The sequence below is a fragment of the Pecten maximus genome, chromosome 18 (genome assembly GCF_902652985.1).
Source record: "Pecten maximus chromosome 18, xPecMax1.1, whole genome shotgun sequence".
In the NCBI taxonomy this organism is placed as follows: Eukaryota; Metazoa; Mollusca; class Bivalvia; order Pectinida; family Pectinidae; genus Pecten; species Pecten maximus.
In genome coordinates this window covers 26,950,885-26,974,582 of record NC_047032.1, presented here as the reverse complement: position 1 = coordinate 26,974,582, position 23,698 = coordinate 26,950,885, and the positions used below count along the sequence as shown (strand labels likewise).

Below are 23,698 nucleotides of genomic sequence, written 5' to 3'. Positions count from 1 at the left end.
TGATATGTTTTTGTTTGTTTGTTGATCTGATGGATGTATACATCATAGTGATGTTTTGTAGGATTTTTTGTGTGAAATCTTATCAGAATAATTAATATATACCTGAATGGAGACACGAAGGGATATTTCCCATGTTACAAATTGTTGAAGAAAGAAAAACCTGTCACACTTGCAGAGGTTAACTGCTATATTGTAATTGAAACGTTGGAATGATATTTGATCTTTTTTGCATAGACGTTGTATAGACGTTGTACGAACATTGTATAGACGTTGAACGCACGTTGTACGGACGTTGTATAGACGTTGAACGGACGTTGTATAGACGTTGAACGCACGTTGTACGGAAGTTGTATAGACGCTGAACGGACGTTGTATAGACGTTGAACGGACGTTGAACGGAAGTTGTACGGACGTTGAACGGACGTTGTATAGACGTTGCATAGACGTTGAACGGACGTTGAACGGACGTTGAACGGAAGTTGTACGGACGTTGAACGGACGTTGTATAGACGTAGTACTGACGTTGAACGGAAGTTGTACGGACGTTGAACGGACGTTGTATAGACGTTGTACGACGTTGTATAGACGTTGAACGGACGTTGTATAGACGTAGTACGGACGTGGAACGGACGTTGTACGGACGTTGAACGGACGTTGTATAGACGTTGTACTGACGTTGTATAGACGTTGAACGGACGTTGTATAGACGTTGAACAAACGTTGTATAGACGTTGTACGGACGTATAGACCTTGAACGGACGTTGTATAAACGTTGCATAGACGTGGAACGGACGTTGTATAGACGTTGAACGGACGTTGTATAGACGTTGTACGGACGTTTTATAGACGTTGAACGGACGTTGAAACGACGTTGAACGGACGTTGTAAAGACGTTGTACGGACATTGTATAGACGTTGAACGGACGTTGTATAGACGTTGTACGGACGTTGTATAGACGTTGAACTGCCGTTGTATAGACGTTGAACGGACGTTGTATAGACGCATGTTGAGCGGACGTTGTATTGACGTTGTATAGACGTTGAACGGACGTTGAACGGAAGTTGTACGGACGTTGAACGGACGTTGTATAGACGTTGCATAGACGTTGAACGGACGTTGAACGGAAGTTGTACGGATGTTGAACGGACGTTGTATAGACGTAGTACTGACGTTGAACGGAAGTTGTACGGACGTTGAACGGACGTTGTATAGACGTTGAACGGACGTTGTATAGACGTTGAACGGACGTTGTATAGACGTTGAACGGACGTTGTATAGACGTAGTACGGACGTGGAACGGACGTTGTTCGGACGTTGAACGGACGTTGTATAGACGTTGTACTGACGTTGTATAGACGTTGAACGGACGTTGTATAGACGTTGAACAAACGTTGTATAGACGTTGTACGGACGTATAGACCTTGAACGGACGTTGTATAAACGTTGCATAGACGTGGAACGGACGTTGTATAGACGTTGAACGGACGTTGTATAGACGTTGAACGGACGTTGAAAAGACGTTGAACGGACGTTGTAAAGACGTTGTACGGACATTGTATAGACGTTGAACGGACGTTGTATAGACGTTGTACGGACGTTGTATAGACGTTGAACTGCCGTTGTATAGACGTTGAACGGACGTTGTATAGACGTTGAACGGACGTTGTATAGACGCATGTTGAGCGGACGTTGTATTGACGTTGTATAGACGTTGAACGGACGTTGTATAGATGTTGAACGGACGTTGTATAGACGAATGTTGAACGGACGTTGTATAGACGAATGTTGAACGGACGTTGTATAGACGTTGAACGGACGTTGTATAGACGTTGTACGGACGTTGAACGGAGGTTGCACGGGCGTTGTATTATGCTTTGAACTGTTACCAAATGGTAGTATACATATTTATCTGTCACCCAAATTGTATTCATATCGACTGTATACTACCATTTGGTAACAGTTCAATGCTTATATTTACATTCATATTTTTTTTTATTTACTGTAGCTTAAGACGCGTTTAAATTTGCCGCTTCCCCTATCACTGACGTCATTAGGTTCAAATACCGGAACAGCCGAAACTTCCAGAAGGATTAATATAGTCCCTCATGTCGTTATTAATAGCAATCACATACAATGGTTTTACACAAATTTGGCTTTATTTTCTATTTCATATACGTTTGTAGATATCGTAAAATTATTCACAATTGCATAATTTCTGATTGTTTAAAATCCAAGCCGTTTTTCGGCGCAATGCTATACGGTTAACATTTAGAAGTGATGCGGCTTTGAACGGGTATTGCACAGGACAGACTCGATTCCTCGGAAATACTTCAGTTTCTATCGACTGGATTTACATTATTTTCAGAAGAATATCAGTTCTTAAATTCTAAATGAAAGTCGTCTTGACAGTAGATGAAAACGATTCCAAAGATATTTCGTTCGAAACAGATTCAAGTCTAACCAGTCGCATCTTAGCAGACGATTTGTAAGGTAGGCCTTTAACATCAGTGAATAACCACAAAACTAAAATCCAATATACATAGAGAACCGGAAACCATGTCGATGCTCCCGATTTTTCATAAGATTTTTATCTTATTTTTTTTATTTTTTTTTTTTTATAAATACTGGACTTTTAATTTTGTCGTGTCTTACATTTCTGAAAATTCGGAAACGAGCCTCTGAGAGTGTGACGACATTGATAATTTGATAATTCTTAGATCAAGAACGGCGCTTATAGTCTAGTTATTTTGTGTTGACTACATTTTTTTTTTTAATTATAAAATATTACTCTCATAACTTATGAATTGTTGCTTTATTTTTGTGTTGTGGATTATAAATGCTAACGTTCGAAATCTCTCTCCAGGCCGAAACTGGCGGCAATTGTTTTGACCAGCAACACCTGGGGCTGTATTCCTACTCTGACCGAATCACTGTAAATTGTAGTATACAGTCTCATGAATACAATTTGGTTTACTAACGACATATAGGCAAATGCAACACAGAATGTAAATATTAGACGTTGAACGGACGTTGCATACACGTTGAACGGACGTTGTATTAAGGATTGAATCTTGATTTGGTCGATTTCATGGGGTCATGAATTGAGTTGCTCTTTAGACAAATTTAATGAACTGCGAAGCAGTTCATGTTGAATTTGTCTCAAGAGCAACTCGATTCATGACCCCATGAAATCGACCAAATCTAGATTAAATCCTTATATTTCATTTGTTGTTTTTTTTTTTCGAATGAAAAAGTCGGTCTAGATATTAATATCTTGTAGCTTGTGCAAGTCTAAATGCGGAAAAGCCCGAGGAGTTCCGGATTGTGCATGTCTTGTCGGACGAGTAAAATAGTCCGCAATTTTAGGATTAAAAACAGCATTATTTTGTCAAAAAAAGTATCTAGCATATCTGGTCTTTCATAAAATACAAGAATACATTATAAATTTGATAATTTTAATAATTAATCCATGTTTATAACAACAATGTAGAAAAAGTGAAATAGTTCCGCGGAAGGATTTTAACCATGTATTCATACGCACTGATCAGTGTTAATCTGGTCAAATTCATGAGCAAATGAAACAGATTAAGTTTGGTAGTTTCATCGAATCCAACTTGAGTAGAAATTGAAATATTGGACGTTGAACGGACGTTGTATAGACATTGAACGGACGTTGTATAGACGTTTACGGACGTTGTATAGACGTTGAACGGACGTTGCAAAGACGTTGAACGGACGTTGTATAGACGTTGAACGGACGTTGTAAAGACGTTGAACGGACGTTGAACGGACGTTGTACGGACGTTGAACGGACGTTATATAGACGTTGTACGGACGTTGAACAGACGTTGCATAGACGTCGAACGGACGTTGTAACTGCTATATTGTAATTGAAATGTTGGAATGATATTCGATCTTTTTATTTTATTACGGGTTTTAACAAAGAATATGACGTTATTAATTGTAGCAAAGTTTTCTTTTGAGGAAGTTGAATAAAACCCACAGTGAAAATTGTGCTACACGTCTTGTGTTGAAACAAGTATTAAGTAACATTATCAATTGTATCCAGTTTTATATTTGCATATGCAATTGTAGTTTTAAATTGAATAATGATAAAATACCTAATACCTAGTATAGATCCTAAAAAAGACCTATTATACTAGGTATTAGTTATTTTATTATTATTCAATTTAAAACTATAATTGCATGTGCTATAGGGATATAGGTCACATTTCTGACGTCTATGCAACGTCTGGTTCTGACTGATGCGCAACGTTGTACAGACGTTGCAAGGACGTTGTATAGACGTTGAACGGACGTTGTACAGACGTTGTACGGACGTTATATATACGTTGAACGGACGTTGTATAGACGTTGTACGGGCGTTGTATAGACGTTGAACAGACGTTGTATAGACGTTGAACGGACGTTGAACGGACGTTGTATAGACGCTGTAACTGCTATATTGTAATTGAAACGTTGGAATGATATTTGATCTTTTTATTTTATTACGGGTTTTAACAAAGAATATGACGTTATTAATTGTAGCAAAGTTTTCTTTTAGGACGTTGAATAAAACCCACAGTGGAAGTTCAAATTGTGCTATACGTCTTGTGTTGAAACAAGTATTAAGTAACATTATCAATTGTATCCAGTTTTATATTTGCATATGCAATTGTAGTTTTAAATTGAATAATAATAAGATACCTAATACCTAGTATAGATCCTATAAAGACCTATTATACTAGGTATTAGTTATTTTATTATTATTCAATTTAAAACTATAATTGCATGTGCTATAGGGATATAGGTCGCATTTCTGACGTCTATGCAACGTCTGGTTCTGACTGATGCGCAACGTTATACAGACGTTGCAAGGACGTTGAACGGACGTTGTATAGACGTTGAACGGACGTTGTATATATGTTGAACGGACGTTGTATAGACGTTGAACGGTTTGATTTGGTTTGGTTTATTTTGTTTAACGTCCTATTAACAGCTAAGGTCATTTAAGGACGGCCTCCCGTGCGTGCGACATGCATGCTTGTGGTGAGTGCGTATGTGTGTTTTGGGAGGTTGCCGTATGTTCGTGTTAAGTCTCCTTGTGATAGTCTGGAACTTTTGCCGATTTCTAGTGCTACCTCACTGAAGCATACTGCCGAAGACACCCAGCAGGACACCCCATCCGGTCACATTATACTGACAACGGGCGAACCAGTCGTCCCACTCCTAATATGCTGAGCGCTAAGCAGGAGTAGCAAGTACCATTTTTAATGACACTGGTATGTCTCGGCCAGGGGACAAACCCCAAAGCCTTCCTCACAGGGGCGAACGCTCAACTGAAGACCAAAAGTGAGGCATTGTCAAGGCAGACATTAGGAAGAAGAAAGTTGTTCAGAAATCTTAAAATGATTTAAACACAAACTGACCTTGACTTGTGTCCATTAGTGATGCAGTCTGTTTCAGTGGCTGGGTAGCTACTGTTACCATGTAATAGGTATATCAAAGTAAAATCACTGCACGTGACCTTTCACCTCCATAACCCTGCGCCCTCACTCCGTTATGAAACCCCTTAATAGGGACTATATTAAGCATTTAATATACGCTACATATTTCAAGATATATCTAAATTTACTCCTTAGCATGTATAAATGATATTAAAATTGCATTTTAATTGTTTATTATACATGACTTCGGACATGACAAGCTTGTTGACCAAAGACAAACAAATAAAACCATAGATTGAATTGAAATGAGCCGTTTATTTGTTAAACGACAATTGAAATAAACTTGCAATACAAGTTGATATTCATAAAATCAACCATATGAATCGAACTTTGGTCCAAGGTGGGGATACAAAACCGCCACAATGGTATCTGATTATCCTAATGATCAGAAACCATAACCCACCCGAAGTCGTGTCAGAATTAATGTATAATATAATAAATCATTAGTCATCCATAAGTTATAAGAACTGCTCATATACTTGTACATTTAAAGCAGATGTTCAACACATCACCATAAAGAAAACAGTTCCATGTCATACATACAGCATAGTTAAGCTTTCAAACATCTGAGGTAACGCTGTAGCTATATAGAGATCCACATCAATAATGAAATGATATGATGATAAAAGTCAGATATCCAGGCACTTACAAAACGCCTGTATTCCACAATAAAAATTAAGATACAAATGGCAGATTTCCAAGCATTAAAACATCAAACAATAAGATTTTGTGACAAAAGAAAAGGTATGGAGACCTGGGATTGTTATAAAGCACACAGACCTCAAGATATAATCAGAAATTAGGACAGTGTTATATTCAACACTGGGAAAAGGTTGTACGGACGTTGTATAGACGTTGAACGGACGTTGTATAGACGTTTTAACTGCTATATTGTAATTGAAACGTTGGAATGATATTTGATCTTTTTATTTTATTACGGGTTTTAACAAGGAATATGACGTTATTAATTGTAGCAAAGTTTTCTTTTGAGGAAGTTGAATAAAACCCACAGTGAAAGTTCAAATTGTGCTACACGTCTTGTGTTGAAACAAGTATTAAGTAACATTATAACTTGTATCTAGTTTTATATTTGCATATGCAATTGTAGTTTTAAATTGAATAATAATAAGATACCTAATACCTAGTATAGATCCTATAAAGACCTATTATACTAGGTATTAGTTATTTCATTATTATTCAATTTAAAACTATAATTGCATGTGATATGGGGATATAGGTCGCATTTCTGACGTCTATGCAACGTCTGGTTCTGACTGATGCGCAACGTTGTACAGACGTTGCAAGGACGTTGAACGGACGTTGTATAGACGTTGAACGGACGTTGTACAGACGTTGTATGGACGTTGAACGGACGTTGTAAAGACGTTGTACGGACGTTGTATATACGTTGAACGGACGTTGTATAGACGTTGTACGGGCGTTGTATAGACGTTGAACAGACGTTGTATAGACGTTGTAACTGCTATATTGTAATTGGAACGTTGGAATGATATTTGATCTTTTTATTTTATTACGGGTTTCAACAAAGAATATGACGTTATTAATTGTAGCAAAGTTTTCTTTTGAGGAAGTTGAATAAAACCCACAGTGAAAGTTCAAATTGTGCTACACGTCTTGTGTTGAAACAAGTATTAAGTAACATTATAAATTGTATCCAGTTTTATATTTGCATATGCAATTGTAGTTTTAAATTGAATAATGATAAAATACCTAATACCTAGTATAGATCCTAAAAAGGCCTATTATACTAGGTATTAGTTATTTTATTATTATTCAATTTAAAACTATAATTGCATGTGATATAGGGATATAGGTCGCATTTCTGACGTCTATGCAACGTCTGGTTCTGACTGATGCGCAACGTTGTACAGACGTTGCAAGGACGTTGAACGGACGTTGTATAGACGTTGCACGGACGTTGTATAAATGTTGAACGGACGATGTGTAGACGTTGAACGGACGTTGCACGGACGTGGCACTGACGTTGTATAGACGTTGAACGGACGTTGTATAGATGTTGAACGGACGTTGCACGGACGTTGTATAGACGTTGAACAGACGTTGCATGGACCTTGAACGGACGTTGTATAGACGTTGAACGGACGTTGTACTGACGTTGTAGGGACGTTGTAAAAAAATTGTATGGACGTTGAATTTTCGACGTTGATTCCACGTCGGGTTCTGACGTCTACAAAACTTTGATTTACACCCATCAATCAACGTCTAAACAACGTCATTCTGAAGTCTTTTGCCCACTGGGACGTGCGTTCAGAGGAAACTCTGGCTACTATATATAAAACAACATTTACATGTACTAGTGAGTAATCCCGCTGATGGAATTAATTAAAATAAAACTGAAGATGAAGTTTGTAATAAATGGTATTTAAAAAATAAAAATGAGATTCGATATTTGGCCCTAACGAGCCACCATAGGTTTATATGTCAGTAAACAAAAAATGACTAAATTGACGGTTTAAAGGTGACACCCTTTTTAATATATTCCAAATGTCCTTTAATCCTAGAAGGTCCAATATAGTCCGAAGGCCACTAGTCGGAAAATAGGTAAATATTAATACATGTTGATAAATAGTTTTATGTCAGCGTTACTTGAAATTGTTACTGAAATTATTATTTTATTCTTATTTAAAAAAAAACAATACTTAGTTTATTACAGTCAAATGTGTCTAAGGATACTTTTTAGATAAAGACACGGTGAGAAAAAATCAATTTATTCCTGTATTTTATTAATGTTCAGTCGGATTAAAATACAGATGACCATTGCTTCAAAATACATCTGATCGGATTTTAACAATATCATATTAAAAACTGCTTCTGTAGCTCGACAACACGACAACACGACAAAGCGACAATGCGACACCTTACATGATGTAATTCAACGCATCGCAATATTCATTTTTTATACAATGCTCACATGGAAGTGTTTTTTTATAAGAAAGCGCTAAAATTGCGTTAATCAGTCCATTCAAAATGGCACCGTCTTGTGAAGCGCAACGTTGCAAGTACACGACATCAAAGATAATTAATTATACCTCTGATCCTCGCGCTTTTTGGCATAAACGTTTTTTACTTTCGGTTTTACGTTTATTCATATTCTGTCATACTCGTGACACACACGTTATACTCAATGGGAAACCATTCATACATGTATCTAACGTTTATGAATGTTACAAGATTACCTACATATATTTTCGGACTATCTGGCCTTTGGACAATTGCCGGGCCTTCAGACTATAATAGGGCATTCGGAAAATAAGGCAGTCACCCCTGTAGTGTAAATCTCATTGGTAAATGTAAGACAAAGTTGGATTAAAGGGGCATGCCAAGTCTAATAAAAAAAAAAAGAGCCGGAAATACCCACCATGGTATATATAAAGACTTCTATATATCGGAACTACTTTGGAACTGGACATAATTAGTTTGGAGGTCGCGGGTTCAAGTCTCTGGTAATTAGATTTTTCCTCTCCTTTTAATTTGACACTCAACTCAATACCAATAGAGAAGGGTAGGGTCTCGTGTGTATCTTCATGGTCATAGAATTTGTTGAAGGAGTGAGGAATGTAAGGGAACTGGACTTTTATGCTAAACGCACGCCAAGTAGCTAGCTGTCGAGAGTCAGAAGTCCCGGGTTCGAGTCTCTGGTCGTTGCATTTTCCCTCTTTTTTGTTACACCTGTTATAGTTTTTCTTTTATGGTGTGTTTTCGAACGATATTGTATTTTGTTTGTGTATCAGATGCAAGTGAAAAACAGCTGAAACAAGCATGCACTAATGTCATATAGAACCTTTATGGAGTTTCCTTTTATAGCATTTGTTTATTAACTGTTCATAAAAAGGTTCATTGTAAGGTCCGTTTATAATGGTTCTGTCCAGCATCTATATATAGTCACCAAAATTGGGCCAGAACAAATACCCCAGCAGGGACAAGCAGGTACGAACGATTTATTAATAGACTTTTATTTAAAGTATCAGTTAGTACATCTCAACCTGTACAAATATCACCATCTTGTAATATTAACCACCAATTGTGGCATTTTCTGACAAGTGACAATCTATTCATATGCAAATTACCTCCTTATGTACATACATGCACATCAACATATAAATAAATTTATAATGCTATTCATATACACATAACTGGGAACATAACCACTTATAATACATATTTATTTGTGACATATAGATATCCCATGGTTCCAGATCTTAAATGCACTGTAATACATTGTACACGTATATACCGAATAAGTCAACCTTTTCCAACTTACACAGCATTACCACAGGAACTTGAGAATTATGAAAATGTAGTTACAGTCTACATGTATTTGGACCTCCCCTAGTGCACATTTTCAGACGCTTTGGGGGCTAGATTAAAATTCGGTAAAAATGACATTTTCAATGATTTTCTAATTTAAAACATATGTTATGTACAATTTTACTGGTTTTAAATGGGATTCTTTTGATCAAATCAATACACAACATCAATTGTCGTATTGTGACAACACATTTTCCGCGCTATTCTCGGAATTTCTTTCATTTAAGCATTGAACTGCTTTCATTTGGAAGTTATGGGCTGATGAATGCCAACTGGACAAAGGCAAATTTAATGAAGCGCGCTAGCGCTTCATGTTGAATTTGCCTTTGTCCAATTGGCATTCATCAGCCATGCTTACATTTACATTTGACAACGAATTTGAAAGACTATATCCAGGAATTTTACTCTGATAATGAATAAACATATTATTATCGTCAAAGACGGAATTTAACAGCCTTTTCAACAGCCATTTTTCGTTATCGCCGTCACTATAATAATGACGTCATAATAAAGATTTGGAAGTTATGGACTCATAACTTCCAATTGAGCTTGGTAAAGTTATATAGTGGGGCTGCAGTGTAAATGTAAATATAGAAGAATGAAAAGAATTTTTCGACCAATCACATTTGAGTATTTACCAAGAAAACAAAGAAAAATTAATTATATGTCTATAACTACAATTCAATGTATCTCGGAGAAACTATAACTGATGGGAAGAGGTACAACCTCACGACCGTGTTAAAATTTACTCAATTCAAATCTCTACCTAAAAGACCTCTTGGTTTGATTACAATCTCGTACACTTTCACACTTCTGTTTACACAAGATTATGGTGTGGCCGAAAAGACCTCATGGTTTGATTACAATCTTGTACACTTTCACCTCTGTGTAAGTAGGATTATGGTGTGGCCGAAAAGACCTATTGGTTTGTTTACAATCTCACACCTGTGTACAAAATACACTTTCATACCGGTGTACAATGTACATACACTGCACTTTTGGGCAGCAATACAGATTTGTACATTGCACAAAATACAATGCTTTATCTTTTCTCATACATACTTACCAGCAGTTAGAAGACATTTCATGATTTTGATACTGTGGAAATGGTATTGTAAAAGTTCAAGAAGTACATGTAGTAGTGTGCAGCCAGTAGGGATCGAACCCGCGACCCTCGGCTTACTGGTTCGCTGCTCTACCGACTGAGCTAAAGGGAAATTCCGCCTAGCCTGAAGCTAGAAGGCGACCATACAACTATGTACAGTATTAACAATAACAACCCGGCCTGCTACAGTATAAACCCTCAAGGGTTAAATTATGTCGGAGGACCTTAATTATTATTTGATCTTTTCTCAATTTTAAAACGAGCTTGGCATTTATGAAAATCTAAAATGAACATCTAAAAGGTATAGTTGATACATTTTAAGTTGACCTGACACTTGATCACTAGCCCTCCACCTCAGGGTTGCGAATTCGAAACCTACGTGGGGCAGTTGCCAGGTACTGACTGTAGGCCGGTGGTTTTTCTCCGGGTACTCCGGCTTTCCTCCACCTCCAAAACCTGGCACGTCCTTAAATGACCCTGGCTGTTAATAGGACAATAAATTGGAATTGTAGGTCAATCTTAAATGAAACTTACTTAACCTTTGATTCTGAGGTCATGCAAGGTCACAGTGATCCAATGAAAATGCACTGCACTGTTTCAGTGGGTGATTAAGGTATACAGCAATTTTCATTAAGATGCATATGTCTTTGTAGTTATTGCCTGAAAAAGAATTATAGGAGAAATGAGCACTAATATTTGACCTTGAGGTTAAGGTCATAGTGACCTAGAGCACTGCACTACATTATTACCGTTCATATAGAGGATGCAACTATAGGCTACAATTTTCATTAACATGTCTTCAGAAGTGTAGAAAGTTTGACCTGGACAAGAAATTGCTGAAAAGTCAGCACTTGTTTGACCTTGAGGTCAGGTCAGAACCAGGTTAATACAATATCCCTTCATTCAAAGGGGAGAAATAATATGCAATAGCAAAAACATAGTATGGCATAATAAGCCATATAGCAAGAACATGATATGGCATTAGACATAGTGACTTTAATTTGGGGCAAAAGGTTCATACCCATCACTACTAATACTTTATATAAAGCAGTCCATCTCACAATGCATTAAAATACTAATACATGTTTCTTAAAAGAGTAAAGCTTGCTGTACAATGCATTAAAATACTTATACATGTTTTTTTAAAAGAGTAAATTAAAGCTTGCTGTAGCAGTAACACAATAGTCACTAGCAATATATAGTAAAACTTTCTTAAGACGAACCTGCTTGATACAAATTTCTGCTTGATACGAAGTAAATTCAAATCCCCGGTTTTGGCTCCTCTTTACTTATACTATTTTTTGCAACGTATAACGAATTCGCATATCACGAATTATCTTTTGATACGAAGTGATTTCGTGGTCCCGTCAAGTCAATATTTGCGTCTATAACAAATTTTCCCGGCACATTTTTCCGGAAGTGCTGAGTGTGGCCTCGTTTCAAAGTGAAACCTGGGGCCATAAAGGGGAATCGATCGACACATAACTAAATACGATTGAACGTGTATATAGTTCGGGACAATGAAATGATGAGGCAGTTACAGTTTGACTTGTCACCATTACTGTTTTTGTAGACCACTTTGAAATGTTCTTCACTGCAAAATTGATGCCAAATGATTTGCACATATATGAGTCAAAATAATGAAAATGACTTTGTCACAGGACACAAATAATGAGCCAAACTGATCTAAAAATATTACTGTAAATACTTCAAAATAAATGTACAAATTACATTTCACCATCAAAACAAGCTCAATGAAAAAGTCTTCTCGCATACCTAATTGGACCACGGACATTATGCATCATCAATACAATACAGCCTTACATGTAAAAACACATTATGAAATTTTCTGAGTTTGTGACATCATCACTAGCTGACGTGTCATTGAAAGGTGTCCATGTTCACAAACGCATCACAGCAATGTGTCTACGTCATCACAATGTGTTTATCTTCGGTGATGTGTCAGCATAATATGTCTATGTAGGTAACGCGTCATCACAATATGTCTATGTAGGTAAGGCGTCATCACAATATGTCTATGTAGGTAACACGTGATCACAATGTGTCTATGTAGGTAAGGCGTCATCACAATATGTCTATGTAGGTAAGGCGTCATCACAATGTGTCTATGTAGGTAACGCGTGATCACAATATGTCTATGTAGGTAACGCGTCATCACAATATGTCTATGTAGGTAACGCGTGATCACAAAGTGTCTATGTAGGTAAGGCGTCATCACAATGTGTCTATGTAGGTAAGGCGTCATCACAATGTGTCTATGTAGGTAACGCGTGATCACAAAGTGTCTATGTAGGTAACGCGTCATCACAATATGTCTATGTAGGTAACGCGTGATCACAAAGTGTCTATGTAGGTAACGCGTCATCATAATATGTCTATATAGGTAAGGCGTCATCACAAAGTGTCTATGTTGGTAACGCGTCATCACAATGTGTCTATGTAGGTAAGGCGTCATCACAAAATGTCTATGTAGGTAACGCGTCATCACAAAGTGTCTATGTTGGTAACGCGTCATCACAATATGTCTATATAGGTAACGCGTCATCATAATGTGTCTATGTAGGTAACGCGTCATCACAATGTGTCTATGTAGGTAACGCGTCATCACAATATGTCTATGTAGGTAACGCGTCATCACAATGTGTCTATGTAGGTAACGCGTCATCACAATGTGTCTATGTTTACCGACACGTTTATAATCACAGTATGCATATGTTGGCCAGGCGTCCTCACAATGTTACATATCACAGAAATTTCTTGAAATTGTTTTGTTTTCCTTTCGAGTGTTTATTTGCACTCCAGTGCTAAGACGATCTTTTCCCATGCGTTTGATTGGACAGCATTCACACAAGTTAGAGTATCTAGCTGCCTTGGTGGCAAACAGTTGTCGTCCTTAAGAACAGGAATGATGTAATGACCACGGGCTAAGTCCTGATGAAGCGTGAGCGCAAAGTTTATTTCATACATGCTTTTTGTTTCTTCCCGAACACTGATGTTGCTTGAGAGAATAATCAAAACTTTAAGACTTTCTTTTATGCATCGCTCCATCTCAGCAAAATTGCTATGTCCAAGTCGGTAATCTCGTTCTGGTATGGCGCCCTTAAACCTGTAAGACTTCTCCAGTTTCTGCAGTAAGGAGTAGTAGACCCAATCTCTCTCGGAACAATTGAATATCACATAAAAGTCGTACTTATAATATGTGTTTCGGGGTTGAAGGACCAACTCGGGGATAACAGAGTTTTGACGTGCAAAAGGCTCTGAGTAGGGACGAGAGCACTGAGTGCAATGTGAGGCTTGTTGCTCGGTCTTCTCCTCCTCTTCTTTCATCTTACGTGTTAATAGTTGTTTTGCATGTTTAACTTTCTCTCTGTAGGCCTCCTGGATCTCGCTTTCTAAACTTTCTCCACTTCTTACGACATCTTCAAGTACACTTAATGGTCCAGCATTCCTGTTTTCTTTATTAGTTTCTAGTTCCAAATATGCATGCATCATTGACATTTCCTCCTGAAATTCCTTCACGTATTTCTTAGTATATTTAGTTAGAGCATTGGGTCTGTAGTGCCTTGTGGCATATTGATACCAATACGCCATCTCATACAGGACCATATTCTGTTTGTATGACCAGGTCTTCTGTGGTTGTTTAGACTCTTTGTTGGTGTTTGATGTAATATCCAACGGTTCTGTTGTTAACTTAGTCGAAACTGAGCCATCAAGTTCAAGGTCATTCATAATTCCTGACTCCGAAGATGATACATTTTGTAATGGCTCATTTCCATCAGCTGTGTCTTTGGGAGATTCCTCCTCTCCAGGGGTTCGATTGTTGCTTCTATTCCCAGAAAGGACTTCTTGGTCTGTTTGACCAGTTGACCTCTGATGATCATCATCGGTGTCCTGTTCCACTTTATCATCTTTCCTCTCTTTGCTGTACATTTGAAGAAAAGTGTTGAATAATTGGTCAAAATTGTCTGGAGGCCTGTTTGGAATATCGACTTCCATGCCTCGTTTGAAGCATTCGATAGCTTGCCTGTCCTCGCCCATGGCTTTGAGAAATACCCCATGTTTCTTGTGTATCTCTGGTTTTTTCTCCGTACCCAGACATTGCACAGCCTGCCAGAAATATTCAGCTGCATTCATAGCATCGTCTGAATCTGCATCAATAGTTCCATCACTTTTTAGTCCTCTTAAATAATATGCTTCTGCTACATTTGCCAAATCCATAGCAGTAGTGTTCATCACGAGTGCTTCTTCACCAAATTTTATGGCAGTTGTCCAGGAACTCAGCACAAGATTTCCTTTCAGATTCCTGTTCAGGGTCTACCTTTGATGCAGCTGCTTTGGTTTTAAGAAGATTGTACATATTCATACTGACCTGTGCCAACATTGTCTTGGCAAACCAATTCCCATCTGTTTTGCATAATTCCCAAGCATCATTTAAAAATCTAATTGCTTCTTCAAGTTTCATTGGATCCTTCAATGTTCGCAAGTATGTTGCATATCTTATTCTAGTTTCTGTTGAACGGCAGTCCTGAGTTTCCAATTGAAGTGCTCTTTCAAAGCAAATTTTAGGATCATTAAACTCTTCCTTCAGACCCTGATCATGGATATATTGATCAATATTTCCTTGATCTTTTGGCTTTTTAAAGAAAAATACACCAAGATATGCCCATGCCCAAGCTTTCAAATCTTCTACCGCCAACTCAGACCTTGTTATGTCCCTTAAACACTGTATTCCCTCACGGTATGAATCTTTGCAACAAGGCTGTTTAACAGCATAATCTCTTCGGCAAACTCCTTGATGAACTTTCTGATAACACTGGCCAAGCCAATATTTAACCTCAAGCTCCAAATGTTCCACCTCCTTGAGAGTCTCCTGTCCAAGTCTATGAATTTTGACATTTTTAATCAGCTCCAGGCTGTCAACAAATAACTTCAATGATCTATACGATCGATTCCATTCATCTTCCTCTGTATAGCAATCATGGAAAAATGCAATTCCCTGCTCAGCAAGAGCTTCAGCATCATAATATTCAAACAGAATTTCAAAGTTGTCCTCTCCACTTTTTCCTCCAACAGAATATTCACATTTGTCACTGAGGGCTCCACGTTTTTTCCGTTGTTCCTCAAACCGTTCCTGCATTTCTTTATACCATTTGGCTTTGCTGTTAATGTGTAGACGTTGATAAACCGAAATAAGGTGAGCAATGGCATTCTTGTTTTTATCACTTGTCTCTAGTACCTTTTGAAAGCATGCAATAGCAGTTTTCAGCTGATCTCTTCTATAAAACATGAAAATTCCTTTAAGATTAAGGATAGCATTTTTTGACATGTGAAGGGATGAAAAATCTTTAAGGAGTTTTTCTGCGACAGCTATGCGGTAGTCCAGATGTTTAGTGCTTGGATTACGAGCGGTATTGAGACAGAGAGAAAAGAATCCTGCTTGAGATTTTCTATCATCAGCCATTTTTCAATGTCTGTATTTGTTCAGGTCTGAATTGTCAGGATAAGCACCTGTCTATCAAACTTGCCTACAAGGCTATAAAACTTGACTGTTTCGAATTCCTGCATCTTGGGTTGGAAATGAAAACTTTCTTCCAATCTAATCATTTGGGTTTGTTTGTTGGTGGTGATGGCAATAGAGGTTCAGAATACCTAGATCCTAGTAGAAGTAGAAGTAATTAACTTCATGATACACCAGTAGATAACCTGCAAGGAAAAAATACATTTATTAAGTTCCCGACTGACCACTAAACATCATAGGTCTTATGTAATCACACCTTAGTCTTTATATAGTGTAACTAAAATAGGGGTGTTGCCTGTGGTTTTGGTGCATACCGACTTTTATCCTGCAACTGCCACCGCATTGACGGAATACACCCACCGTATATATTTTTGCTGTATACGGCAGTGACGGAAAACAGCTGTATTTTGGAATCCTAGCACGTGCGTCAAAAATCATTTTTGACACCGTTTCACTTAAAAATGATTATTTTTGATGATTATTTTTATGACTGTTGCAGGATAAATAGAATACATGGTCAGTGTCTTAAAATATAAGCTGTATATAAGCCAAGGCTCGCCACTTTTGTCTTTCTTTACCCTCGCCAAAATACAGCTTATATTTTAAGACACTGGCCATGTATTCTCTATGACTAGCTAGGAGTTGACCCAGTTTTGTTTTTGCATTGGCCTGGGTGATTGAAGAACAAAAAGTGCTCTTGGAGTAGAATGATTATATTACACAGTCATTGAAATATAAACACTGAAGTTATCTGGTACATGTATTCTAATTATTACACCATCTGTTAATTAGTTTAAATGTGAGAGTAAGAAAATAATGTACAAGTATGTTAAGTCTTGATCTTTCTTATTGACAAGAAACATGTACAGTGTAGAATTTGAATTTGTCGATATTAGACATTAAGTTGATTGTTCATATTACATGTAACACTAAGATTATGAATGTACAAACCCACGGTCCAGTTTTTGTCGCAGTGATGGCAGCCTTGGGAACTGCTTTGGAATAGCCATTCAGTATGACAGAGACCAATAGCCACAGAGATCCTTCACTCCATAATATGGCAGACTTTGGAGAGGGCCTAGCTATCTACTTTTACTACCAGCGAAAAAATCTGATGTCCCAAAGACTCATTTCATTGAGGCATCAACAAGTGGAGAAATACAGTTCAGGCTCCCAAATCCAGAGTGGACTGATGAGGACAGGTCCTTTGACAACAGCAAGAGAGAACACACTGCAAAATAAAAATGAATTTTTAGATAAATATATGCACTTGTTAAAAAGTAAATGAGACAAAAGGACAAGGGACATTACTCTGTTTCTGGGTCACAGGCCTAGGGCTGCAGGTGGGAAGTGCATGAGGCTGGAAGTATGAGTCAGACATCACATTTCTTGTCTACTAGTGCCTGAGCTAGACGTGGCAAAATAAATATCCAAGAACGGCCACTTTGTTTGGTTGTGTAACCTGTTGCAGTATTGGGGTAGCCTTCTGTGGGAAAACAGCGCACCTGGAGGTATAAAGTGGTTTTAACTCCTCAAATCTACAATAAATATATATCCGTGGGGTTTTAACTGCTACATAAAATGACAACATTTCGGGAAATTCGCTATTGTGAGTGACATCATAATGATAGCGTGTGTCATCCCATCCCTATAGATACCGCACAGGACCACCCTGTGAAGTAGGTGAGAAGTTGCTATGTTAAAACAATGGAAGAAAGATCTAAGAGGATAAGGCATGCAAACCTGCATGCTGTAGCTCTGCACAAGTCTTAGAGGAACTGTACAGATAGATACGTTTGACACCATCATAGCATGATCATGCCAACCATGCTAGTGAAAGCATAGACATTTATGCATTACATTATGCCTGACAGAAATTTAAATCAGGCCGTGATGAAAGGTAGACTTTGACTTTGCAGGAAATATGAGACCTTGGTGCAGCTTTGTCAGGATATTAAAAGATTGGTGTAAGGCTGGCCTACCCTAATGATGATGGACAGATGCAGATGACAGTTTATATATATATTTAGTGACTCAGACATAAACAGAATCCCCCCGCCCCCTCCCCCTCTTCCATCTCCAGCAGGGAGCCCCACAATTAGTCGCCTTTTACAAACATATTCTTTCCCAGTTACTATTACGTGTAGCTTCTACTAAACAGTGCTAGCTATATATAGGTTACGACTCATTCGCACTTGGGAGTCGTCTCCAAAAATATCCATGATTAAAGCAGTTTAAACAACCCCTCTCTCTTCCTTCCAACTCTCTCCTTTTACTACATACTATACCCATTCTACTCGTTTTCCTATCTTTTCTCGTAGCTGAAAGGCTGAAAGGCCGTAATAGCGGACGTAAAACCTGATAAATAAATTAACTTTCCCAGTTCCTGCACAGGTATGGATGGTGTAGATCAAAACATGTCACAGCTTATAATTAGGACTCATTGGATAAATCAGCTGATCCAATCGTATAAACACATTGAGGATTCCTTCATTAAGATAATTTTAATTATCAAGAGTTGATTATATAGAAGGGCATATACAAAAGAAAGACTTCTTGACTTTTATTTTTGCTTAAGAAATAGTAATATTTGTTTTAACCCTTTTCTATACATGAAGCTATAACAGGCCTTATATAGTGTATGATTAATCAAAGGAAGTTTCAACAGTATTGATTAAGAAAAGTTTTGACAGTATTTTTCATTTGATACAGCCAACTTCTCTCCATTGCTATTCAAGCATTGATAATCAACTTTTTTCGCTTTTTAAAGTTCTGCTATTAACACAGTCACAATGTCATTGTGGTAGGAAATCTATATCAGACAGATCTAGAGCTGCTTTTGGTTCCAATACAGGTGATCACGACTACATTACAGCAGAGACTTGTATATCAGGTATATACGTCTCTGATTACAGTAAAATCACAGGAGTTTGACGTTCTATCACATAAATATATACAGTAATCCATATCAATAAAGTTTATTTTCCAGACCAGGATTACTAAATCCTCTAGATCTACTCTGGACTCGAAAACATATAATATCATAATATGTACACATGATATATCAATAAACATTATACAATTATAGCCTTTGGGTGAGATTTTGGTTTGTTTTTGTTTAACGTCCTATTAACAGCCAGGGTCATTTAAGGACGTGTCAGGTTTGGAGGTGGAGGAAAGCCGGAGTACCCGGAGAAAAACCACCGGCCTACGGTCAGTACCTGGCAACTGCCCCACGTAGGTTTCGAACTCGCAACCCAGAGGTGGAGGGCTAGCGTTAAAGTGTCGGGACACCTTAACCACTCGGCCACCGCGGCCTTTTGGGTGAGATTGATACCTGGATTTATCAACCCAAGAAAAGATAATATTGACCGAGGACTAGGCCCTAATCAGAAGTGAGATTACAAACCATAGAAATAATAATATACATACAGCACCATGCCAAAAGTATTCGAGGAAACGGTTGCGACGTTGTTCAATGTGGCGCTATCGCCGTTGCGTTTTTAGATCGTTCTTTATCAATCCGAGATTTATGTAAATTTTATGAACACCTGTGTTATCATGGAAGAATGGTGCGTGCCATGACGTCAGTTTCTGTCGTCTGCGTGTCATCACACAGCTGTCATCAGACTAAATAAACATGGGTCGGAAGTCAGCCGAGTTGACTCCTGACAAAACACAAGTCATTGTGGATTTAAAATGCGAAGGACATCCGAGTAATTGAAATTGCCAGATTGTTAGGTATACCCGAGTCTACATGCAGGTCAATTTTAAAGAATTTAAAAGAAAATGCTTGCCGATTGGGAAGACCAAAAAACTTTCCACACGTGGAGAATTACGACTTTTGCGGGTGGTAAAAAATAACAGTAAAAAAGTTTTAAAAGATATGTTACCCTTCAATTTAACATAACATTGGAAAGGCTCCAGAAAATGTGAGTAAGAGAACTGTTCAAAGTACTCTTCATAAAAATTAGATTTTCCGTCATGTTGTGCGGAAACGCATGGTCTTAAAAGAGGTCAACTGAAAGAAGCGACTGACATGGGGTGTTTAGAAAAACGGCGATGGACTGTAAATGAACAATGGAAATATGTTAAATTCAGTGATGAATCCCAGGTGGTGATTGGACAAAACAACCGGGTTTACGTGTGGAGATTGGCAAATGAAGCGTACCGTCCTGAGTGCTTGAGTGTCGGAAGGGGACGGACGATTTCTGTTATGGTGTGGGGGTGCATCAGTTGGTTTGGACCTGGAACTTTGTGTCATGTACAAGGAAATATAAATGCTCAAAACTATATTGACATGTTTTATGAACGTTTATGGCCAGTTTTAGCCCGTCATTTTGCTAACCAAAGATATATGTTTCAAGATGACAATGCCCCCGTCCATAGAGCCCATATAGTGGAAAGATGGAAACATAAAAACGGTATCCGAGGCATGGTACGTATGACCAGCTCAATCAACGGACATCAATATTTTTGAGAATATTTGGCTCAAAATCAAAATGGAACTGCAAAAACAGGCCGCCAAAATCAACACTCCTGATCAGTTGTTCCGATCTATACTCGCCGTATGGCAGAATTTATCCTCGGAATATGTGCAATCTTTATTTAATTCGATTCCCAGGAGAGTAATGGCATGTATACGTTCCAAGGGGCACCTGACCAAATATTGAAGGTAAATACGTGTTGTTGTTTTTTTCAAAAAGCACTTCTGTCAAAAGTATCTCGCCGTGTAAAACCTCTAACATTGTTGGAGTAGTAACGTTACCAGTGTTTGATACTAGCTTATTTTATCAGGTGGCCAGCAGGACCATCAGATTTTTTTTCAGGTGGTCCTTCTCAGTTTCAGGTGGTCCTTCCAAAAATTAAGATATGAGAAAATAACAATACAAATGTGTTATTTTTTATTTCAGTTGAAAGTCGAGTTATAATTAATATAATGAATAAAACAAAATCACTTTTAAACTTGGTATTAAATAGTGTTAATATTATACATGTATTAAACTGATAAACTAATCATATAAAAATGGTCCCCGTGATTTCGTGTACGCCGCACCCGGTCCCGGACCCGATCCCCGTACCAGGAATATTGATGTTATTTTTTTTCTCAACAACGACTTAATGAATAAATCTCATGTTTTTCTTGTAAATCCAGATTTATATTTCCAAAATCTGACATTTAAAATGAAATGGAAATAATACCTACAACTTTAGTAATCGTCGATTTACATTTTTCAGGGTGTGATTTTGTGTACGCCGCACTCAACCGTGAAAAATTACGGTTTTTGGCTGTTTATTCGTAAACAAGGGTTTATTTTTATGATATTTTCGATTCCATACTTCAAGTAAACCTAGTTGTTGATACAAATATAAGTTTTGATTACAAATACTACTTATTTCATTTCAAATCTTGCCTTTTTTGAGATCGCGGCGATGATCACGGGGGTTTTTGTTTACGCCCGGTCCCGTACCAAGGGCAGACTACTCCCGATCCACCGTGCTAGGACTACTGGTTTATGAGTAGCGTGTATTGTGTAATACCAGATATTTATACATGACTTTTAGTCTAGATACATTAGTAATCAATTATATCGGACGATGTTTTTGTGATGTTAGTGAAAGATTTCGCGAAAATTACAAAAGTGAAAAAGCGAGAAAAAAAAAATTAATATTGTGTATACTACGAATATTTATATATAGTTATGCACCAAGTGCAATCTGGTATCTATACAAATACAAGCATATCAATCTTTAATTGAAGTATACAAAATGATCAGTGGAATATAGACATTGATTTAATTTGCTGAACTGTGTTTAATTCACATAATTGTATATTATGTACTCATTAAATTCATTAGATTTGTGTTCAGTTGTTTGTATAACCTTAATTAATCAGTGATTGTGAGATTATCCAAACACACCTAACGCCACGGGAATGGCACAGATGGGAACGATTATAGGAGGACTTTTCCATCTGTTTTAAAGCAGGTTAAATCAGTTAGTTCTAGTGATAGCAATCCGTCATCGGTGTTTAAGAGGAATCAAACAGAGCAACAAGTTAAGGGTAGCTTACAGGGTAGGGCTAATCTTAGGTCCCCTTCTCAAGTTAGGTATCAGTTAAGGCTAGCAAGGAATGAGAAACGTCTTAGCCATGATGAGTTGTACAGTACTTTAGAACTTATGTATCACTTAGATGGTTATATTCATGATTTTGCTATAGGTCCAGATCTTAGGTGTGTTTTAGGTGTTCAGGAATTATTGAGCGAGTTAAATTTATTATTACAAGTTGAATCTGACGAGAAGTTGTACATGTCGTATGACACAACCTTTCAAGTAGGAGATTTTTATGTTTCAGCTTTAGTATTTAGACATGTTTTATTTCAAAATAATAAAACCATTCCTGTAGCTTTTTTCATTCATGATAAGAAATCTACTAGGATTCACGAATTTTTTTGGCGGTGTATCAAGTCTCTTATTCCTAATTTATCGAAGGGTAGTCATGTCATTGTTGTAGACAGGGAATTAGCCATAAAAAATGCCATAGAAGACGTTTTTCCAAATATCAAATTAGTTTTTTGTTGGAACCATGTACGTAGAGACATCAGATTTTGGCTGAACCAGCATAGGGGTAGTAGTGACATTTCTATTTATATGGAGGACGTTCTACAGCTTTTGAGATGTGATAGTGAAAGTGAGTTTTTGTTGTTGTTAGATAAGGTGTCTGAGAAATGGAGTGAACCTTTTGTAGATTATTTCAATTCTAGTGTTAAGGGAGATATAGTGAAATATGCAGGTTGGTGGGTACTAGCGGAGCTTGGTATAGGAAACAAGTATACAGGTATTACAAATAATATTGTTGAAGGAACAAATAGTTTAATCAAATCTTTAAATAACTGGAAAGAAGTTTCGTTAGATACCGCAGTTCTATCATTTTATTATCTCCAGAATTACTATAGCAACGAGATTAAGAGGGGGTTGATAGGAGTAGGATCTTACAGACTTAAGGCTATACATAAGAGCGCTCAGTTAGATCCTGACGATGTTCAGTTTCCAAAGATAGTTTGTCATCCTGATGATGTCCTAGATTTAGTTAAGGGTAAGATAAATGAGCGAGAGACAAGTGATCATAGTGATGATGAGGCAGGTGAGGTAGCAACCGACAAGGCGTCCGATATTCAGCAGACAGGTAAGCAGAC

The 23,698-nt window shown here is 37.5% G+C and overlaps 1 protein-coding gene across 1 annotated transcript in view; it reads right to left on the bottom strand.

Moving 5' to 3' along the window:
• Positions 1–12,512: 12,512 nt before the first annotated feature.
• Positions 12,513–23,698, bottom strand: part of LOC117316398 — a 14,112-nt gene continuing 2,926 nt past the window's right edge. The window contains 3 exon segments of the mRNA XM_033870944.1: positions 12,513–15,232; positions 15,234–16,687; positions 17,454–17,733. Of these exon segments, the coding sequence (XP_033726835.1) occupies positions 13,772–15,232; positions 15,234–16,445 (2,673 nt within the window). The 5' untranslated portion in view covers positions 16,446–16,687; positions 17,454–17,733 and the 3' untranslated portion in view covers positions 12,513–13,771.